The following is a 7,227-nucleotide window of genomic DNA, read 5'->3' on the forward strand; positions in this document are numbered from 1 at the left end:
TGACCGCGATGGCTCTGATTATATAAAAGATATGTTAAATGTTAACGTTTATTAGCCTCCTGTAATGCTAGCAGCCATCTAAAGAACTATGATTAGAAGAAAATACAGCTAATAGTCGAGGAACGCCGTGCGACGCGAGTAAACTACAACGAAATTGCTGCTGTTTTAGAAAGAGCCTAGCAGACGACAAAAGCCGAGTCCCCGCCTTCGCATCACCGAATGGATGCACGGATGCTGTGAGCGTCCCCTTTATAACAGGGTTGTGACATGTGTTCCACCAGGCTCGACAAAAAAAATAAGTAAAAGCCTTTTTTTCTTTTTTCTCGCCCACCCCTCTTTCTTTAGGTTGGCATAATGCCTTGTCTACTACGGTTAAATCAAAGTTACTACAGAGAAAGACAAAAACACTTCACAGCCCTGTTCTCTGCCTCTTACGGCAGAATGTCCTTACTTTTCCCACAATTTATTTTTGTCCTTTCTCTCTAGTTTTCTACCACCAATACTCTAGCCGTATCTTACTTGTTTCTATCGCGGGCTTGTTCCGCTTTCCAATGTTGTCCCTAAAACCCAAAGCTTCAAGGCTTCATGGGTTCACCGTAGCGGCGTTCGCAGCGCCTCCATCGGTGGCGCACGAGGTGAATACAATATTTCTTCGAGTATTAGTGTAGAACAGTTTCTGAGTGATACCTGAGTGGTATACGCTTTTTTTAAAGCGCCGAATTCATTGTAGTCATGAAAATTGAAATGTTATTATCAATAAGCAAAACAAACTTACACCATCTCCCACTAAAGGGAACCATGTGGGGATACGAAGCAGCGCATGGGTCGACTTAAAGTTCCGTTCATCACGGGCACCTTGCCCGATGTTAAGGCGTCCTTGCAAGTGGAGCACACGATGAATTCACTGTCGTTGCTGTTGCTGTTACTCGTCCGAAACTCTTGTTGGGGCACGCCACGCGGGTTCATCGTGCGTCTGCAGCATCTCGTTCCCCGACGCCATCACATGATCGCTGAGAGAGTGTAAGGGGGAGAGGCCACAGCGTCTTACCCAGCCCCTACACAGACCCGAACGCGCCAGCGCGTGCCAGCACACATGGTTTTGTCAGCGTTACGCCAAGCTAGGACAGCATACGACAGCCCGGGCCCCTAAAGTGCTCTGCACGTATCATCATTAAGGCGGTCGAAGAACAAGAGGAAGAATACTTCTCCTTGGCGCGAGCGCGCGCTCAGATGGCTATGCTAGGCGGGCGGTCGCCAATGAAACTACGTACACAACCCAGCGCAAAAGCGGCTTCGCATCTAATAATGTAGTTCTTGGCCAATCTGTCCCGTTGGGCAGTAACATCGAGCTGGTATTGAGGACAATCGAATGGGTCATCATCTTCGTCATTATCACCATCATCTTACTTTATGACGCACGAACACCTCGTGAAGTTCGCTCGCGCATTCGAACGCTCTGACTGAACAGGTGCGCGCACTTCGCTAAATCACCGGGAACTTCCTCAGTGCAGCAGCTGAGATGGACCTCGACGAACTCAGCTGTACCGAAAGCCATGGTGCTTCAAGTTTCGAGACACCCTCTAGATTCGATAAGGCATCTTTGGCGTCAGAGTCAGCCCGAAGTCTTCTTAGGACGGGGTGCGTGCCCAGCTGGAACGCCCTCCACGAAGGCCCCCTGGTGAAGAGGGACGCTGAGGTCAAGTCACGGAAGCCGGTGGAGGAACTCGATTGCTGCCAGCGCCGAAACCAAGCGTGCGACCTCTCCCAGAGGGGCCAGTGCGGCCAAAAGTTCGGGAATGCGCACGCCCGTCGTGTCGTGCAAGCAGTTGGGTTTCAGCCAGCGGCCACATACAGGGATGGCGAACACGTCCTGGTCAACAGGTACACTTTAGCTTGATAATGATTGTTGGATTAGATGAAACACTGCATACGTGCTACCCACGGAAATGACCACTGTCACTCTTTTCAATATTGTGGGAAAAAATACAACGCCTGTGAATAAGTGGCTTTTGCAGACCCTAGGTGTATATCATTTGACAGCAGTTATGAACATAAGCGCAGTGCTATGCAGGATGTTGGTTAGTATATTATTTCATGTTCTACACCTAATTGTTCATGGGGAAATTTCGATGTTAGCAGAAGCCCCATTTAGGGTTAGAGCCTACGCTAGATTAAGGGCGCTAATTTCTGCTATAAAGGTTATATTCAAGACACTTGGTGCGCACAGAAACCAGGAACCAATCTATTTATATTCTGGCGTTTCAGCCCTTCGTAATATTAAGGCGTCTTCGTGCCGCTTGGCTAAACACGCAACTCATCACTTAACAAAACACGTTGCGGGGCTAGTTGGTGATCTATTCTTATTTAAAATTGTAGCGCTATATTAGACGAGCACAAGAATAAAGGTACATGAGAGGACGTGCGCTGACTCCAACTTTTTTTATTGAGACAACCGCACAGAATGTTATAGCAAGAAAGACCAGGCACGCATGCGCATTCATGAGGAACAGAGGATGGGGTGGGATTCGTGCACGCTATCACTTTTTGTTTAGCACCTCAAATTCACTAGCACGCAATGATATAGATGTGGTGCTGACGCACATGTCGCCTTTCTGTGTGATGAAAAACGCTTCTGATAGTTCGCGAGCTAATCTATCCTTACTTATGCTTAGGATTTTTATTTTCTCAAGCCGTGGTTCACAGTTTCTGCAAGCGCTGCAATGGCCGGGTAGATTCTGGAACGACGCTGACTCATCGCCTAGCGGCCGTTCATGTTCCCTGGCGCGCTGCTTGATGCAGCGCCCAGTCTGACCTACGTAAACCTTGCCACATGAAAGGGGGATCTCGTAGACCACACCCGTGGCACACCGCACATACGGTTTCGCGTGTTTCGTTCCAGCTAGCCAAAATGTGCCCCAAGGTCTGCAGCAGCAACCAGGTGATTCCCGGCTGTGGATGTGTCGCAGGCAATGTTAATATAAATATCTGAAAAAAAAATACATTTTATGGCTTTCGGCAGGCCTTCATGTTTCCCCACTTCTTTAAGATCAATATTTTTTTTGCTCCAGTGGTTCAAGCACCGCTGATATAGAAGCTTGCGTTTGTGATGGCACAGCAGAGATACGCAGCGCAACAACCACCAGGCGAGATAGTTTATTTTTTGCCCCATAATATTGCGAAGCAGTTGTTCAACGCCGGAATGCTTTGTCAGATATTGTTCTTATTATTTGTCTCAATATTTCAGCTTGGAACAGACTGCCTTGTCTCCAACGATGGCGACCTCGCGGGAACTCTGGAGAAAAGACCTCTACTACACCGCTCGTGCAACTCCAGAAATGCGCTTCGGGACTGCGTGTGAGGTAAGCGTTGCGGCGAGAGATACGAGAGGCAATAATGACTCGCAATTCCGTCCGTGGCACATAACAATTGTGCATGTTAACTCTCGTATGGAGGTTACGCAATCGTAACGTCGACATCTTACTCAATGTTGGTTCAAAGCGCGATGGCCTACTCCATTTATGTGTGAAGTACTCATGTTAAAACGTAAAGAAACCATGCCTACGTCTTTCAACGCCGAAGAACAGTGTTCAAGCGGTTAAAGAAGCCGATGAGACATTCCAGTCTCGCATATTTTAAACTCACGTGACATTGCCGCTCCGTGAAAAAGAGCATCGTCTCGATGCTAAAAAAAACACTTGAAACAAAGCAAGAAAGTGCAACCAGATCCACAAAATGGAACAAAACGCATCTACTATAGAACGACATCTAGGAGCTGACAATGTGTCTTAGTCCGCTAACGTTCAAAGAACTTCTTGAGGCGCACGGCGTGGACCATTTGAGGTCGCGCGTCGCCGTTGGGATTGTGTGACTCCATCGGGGACAATTTCGTAAATTAGTGGCCCGAGTCATCGGGTTATCTTGTAGGGTCCGTAATACCGGCGCAGGAGCTTCTCCCTCAGCCCCCGGCGGCGAATCAGTGTCCACACCATAACGCGATCACCTGGTGCGTACTCCAGGTGTCGTCGTCGTAGGTTGTAGAGTCGGGCGTCAGTGGGCTGCTGCTCTTTGACGCGCGTTCGAACGAGCTGGCGGACTTCCTCGGCGCGTTGAAGGAAGCCGGCGACGTCAGCATGCATGCTCTCGTGGTCGACGTGCGGCAGCATCGCATCCAGTATGGTCGCTGTTGGGCTGCCTAAGACAGGCTCGAAAGGTGTCACCTTTGATTTCTCCTGTGGTGTTGTTTTGTGCGCCATCGTAACGTACAGAGGAGAATGTCGTCCCAAGTCTTGTGCTCGACGTACATAGCGAGCATGTCGACGAAGGTCTTATTCAAACGCTCCGTGAGGCCCTTTGTCTGCGGGTGGTCGGCTGTGGTTCGCCGATGCATAGTGTGGCTCAAGCGTAGGATCTGCTGCGTGAGCTCTGCAGTGAATATCGTACCTCTGTCGGTGATAAGGACCTCGGGTGCGCCATGACGGAGCACGATGTTCACGAGATAGCTACCGACCTCGGTTGCATTGCTGGACGCTAATGGCCTTGTCTCGGCGTAGCGTGTCAGGTAGTCTGTTGCCACCGCTATCCACTTGTTCCCGTACGTCGACGTCGGAAAGGGGCCAAGAAGATCCATCCCTATTTTCTGGAATGGTTTCTCGAGTGGTTCGAATGGTTGCAGGAGGCCGGCGGGCCTTGTAGGCGGTGTTTTCCGACGTCGGCAATCTCGGCAGCTTCTCACGTAGCGCGCGATGTCTACGTTCAGGCTAGGCCAATATTATTTTTCTTGGATTAGTCGCATAGTTCGAGTGAACTCCAGATGCCCTGCAGTCAGCTCGTCGTGATATGCCTCTAAAATCTCTTGCCGTAGATTGACTGGCACGACGCGTAATTATGCGGTTTTGTGAGGCTGTTACGCTTGTCTTCGTCCAGGCAGCAACGAAGGCAAGTGCACTTGCCGAACGTTGGCTCCAGCGACATTCCCTGTCCAAGAATATTTCCATGTCATAAAGTTGGATCTGTAATTTTCTTGACGTGTGCTAGTGAAAACTGTCTCCCTCATGCAGCAGTCTGTGTTTAGTGCTGCTGTTTGTACACACAGTTGCAACACTTCTCCCGTATTAAGAAAAAGAATGTTGAACAGGCTTTTAACATTGTGGAAGACGAAGAGGTGGGGCAAAAATTGCAAATGGGCACATTTGCGATGGTTTGAAATCTGCAAATGCACATGGATATACTTATGCACACCCTCGCAATCACCTAATAATATCGCATGAACGTCAGCCACAGGATACGGTAGTTTCTAATATAGACGACAATCAACGAAACCAGCGACGCGACGATCAGCGTCACACCTCCTTTCTGAATGTTTATTCGCACAGATAAGTCTGATGGTTCGTATGCATCTCTAAGCAAACACTGTAGCAGACGGCGCTCGCGCACGAATGAAATCGGTATGTATGTATGCGGAAAGCTGCTCGCGGCGTGAAGGGAGGGAGGGCGGAGGTGCGAGGAGGCGACGTCAGCACCGGCGGCATTTTCTTTCTTCATTTTTTTCTTTGGCGTCTCCGCGCAACCACGTGGTCTGTGGTGCCGCTTCCGGTCGGCTCGCGCGGTCGTCGTCGAGCGGCGGAGCCCATGGCACCGTGTATCGCGCGTGCTTGAAAACTGCGAGTCGGTTTGGTAATGTTGGGTGTGCACCTCGAACTGCCGTAGTGTTTTCATCGCTCTGCCAACCATGGACGCAAACTTGCGTGCGCATTTGGAACGAATGACAGCTGAGATGGGTTTCGACCCACACTCCGATACACCGCCTCGTCGCACTGCTCGCGCTTGAATCGTATTCAACACGGCAAAGCTGCGTGCACCCTTCTCCCAGTGGCGGTACTTCGATGCTGTTTGCTCTTCGAATGCGGGCGCACAGCGAATGCGGGCTGACAACAAAGAACTAAAGACTAGAAAAAAGGATCGTGGGGCATCGCGCCGGCGCTGACCCATCCCCTGGCTGTCTGCAGCTACCGTGAAAATGCGAGTCTGCTTGGTTGCTGTGTCGCGGTTTCTCGGGAACCTGAGACTACGGGGAGGAGACGCCGAGGTACGGCTCGATGACATACTGGACAGCGAGCGGGACTCTCGTCATACAGCGAACACAGGTATCCTAAGCTAGCCGGCGCCAGCATTGTTATCGGAGAAATGCTGCACCGCTGCCTCGGTCGGTCGTGAGAACGTGCCGACGATGCAGTTTCCAGCTGACGAGGCAACACTCGAACGGCTGCCACTCTCAACGGCAACCGGCCATGGTCAAAAGCACAGAAATATCCACGATTTCGGCACTGCACATGGTGAAGAAAACGCAACCACGCAACTACGAGCAGACGAGCTGTCGGTGAAACCGGAAGTGCTAATATTAATGTTTGTTCGGTGTTTTAACGGCATAACACAATAGAAGCATACATATTATCTACTTATTGAACTCAAAATTAACAACTAAGGTAATAATGAGGGTGTTATCGTGATTATAACATCAGCCAATGGTGGAACTGCCGACAATCGCGTCATATATTGCGGACTAATACATTATTTGTCGAGAGAAGAGGGAGCGATTTTCAGCTGACTTTGAGAATTTATTGTAAATTCCAGGCCGCTCGCTTCGCTATAATATTTGGCTCGCGTGTTCTCGGGAGCCTCGACTACCGATTGGCAGCGCTTTTTGACCCTGCTCAAAAAGTGTTGCAGGGCCCCTTTAAGGGAGCACTGCCCTTGAGCGTCATGCAGGCAATCTCGTTACATATCTCGCCTATATTAGGCACTACCATGTCCAGGGGTCAACGTCGAGCGATATTATAAATATATTATAATATTTGGGGTTTTACGTCACAAACCCACGATATGATTAGGAGAGACGCCGTAGTGGAGGGCTCCGGAAATTTCGAACACATGGGGTTCTTTAACGTGCACCTAAATTTAAGTACACAGCGGCGATATTATTAATACATTGCAAGGGTGGACATTTAGTTATTTGAATATGATCAAAATACAAAACCATGTTGCCAGTTTAAAATAACAGAGGGCTGAGCAAGTTGGTGAGCATTCATGCTGAAGAGACAGGGCGTGCAAAGACGGACACAAGAGAGAAGTCAAGACATCACAAATGCCGTACTAACAACTGAAAAGGCGCACAACTGCGGAAAAGAAAAGCACGAAAACTTATCTGGGCATGCCGAAGCAGTAGGCGAG

General features: G+C 49.5%; 1 protein-coding gene across 1 annotated transcript; it reads right to left on the reverse strand.

Annotated features, from left to right (window-relative positions):
* Nucleotides 1–3,905: 3,905 nt before the first annotated feature.
* Nucleotides 3,906–4,627, reverse strand: LOC125759322 (uncharacterized). The gene is made up of 2 exons (XM_049417793.1): nt 4,264–4,627; nt 3,906–4,192 (listed from the first exon to the last, which is right to left on the reverse strand). The coding sequence occupies exons 1-2, from the start codon at nt 4,625–4,627 to the stop codon at nt 3,906–3,908; spliced, it is 651 nt and encodes a 216-aa protein (XP_049273750.1).
* Nucleotides 4,628–7,227: the final 2,600 nt, after the last annotated feature.

Source organism: Rhipicephalus sanguineus, chromosome 1 (genome assembly GCF_013339695.2).
Source record: "Rhipicephalus sanguineus isolate Rsan-2018 chromosome 1, BIME_Rsan_1.4, whole genome shotgun sequence".
Classification (NCBI taxonomy): domain Eukaryota; kingdom Metazoa; phylum Arthropoda; class Arachnida; order Ixodida; family Ixodidae; genus Rhipicephalus; species Rhipicephalus sanguineus.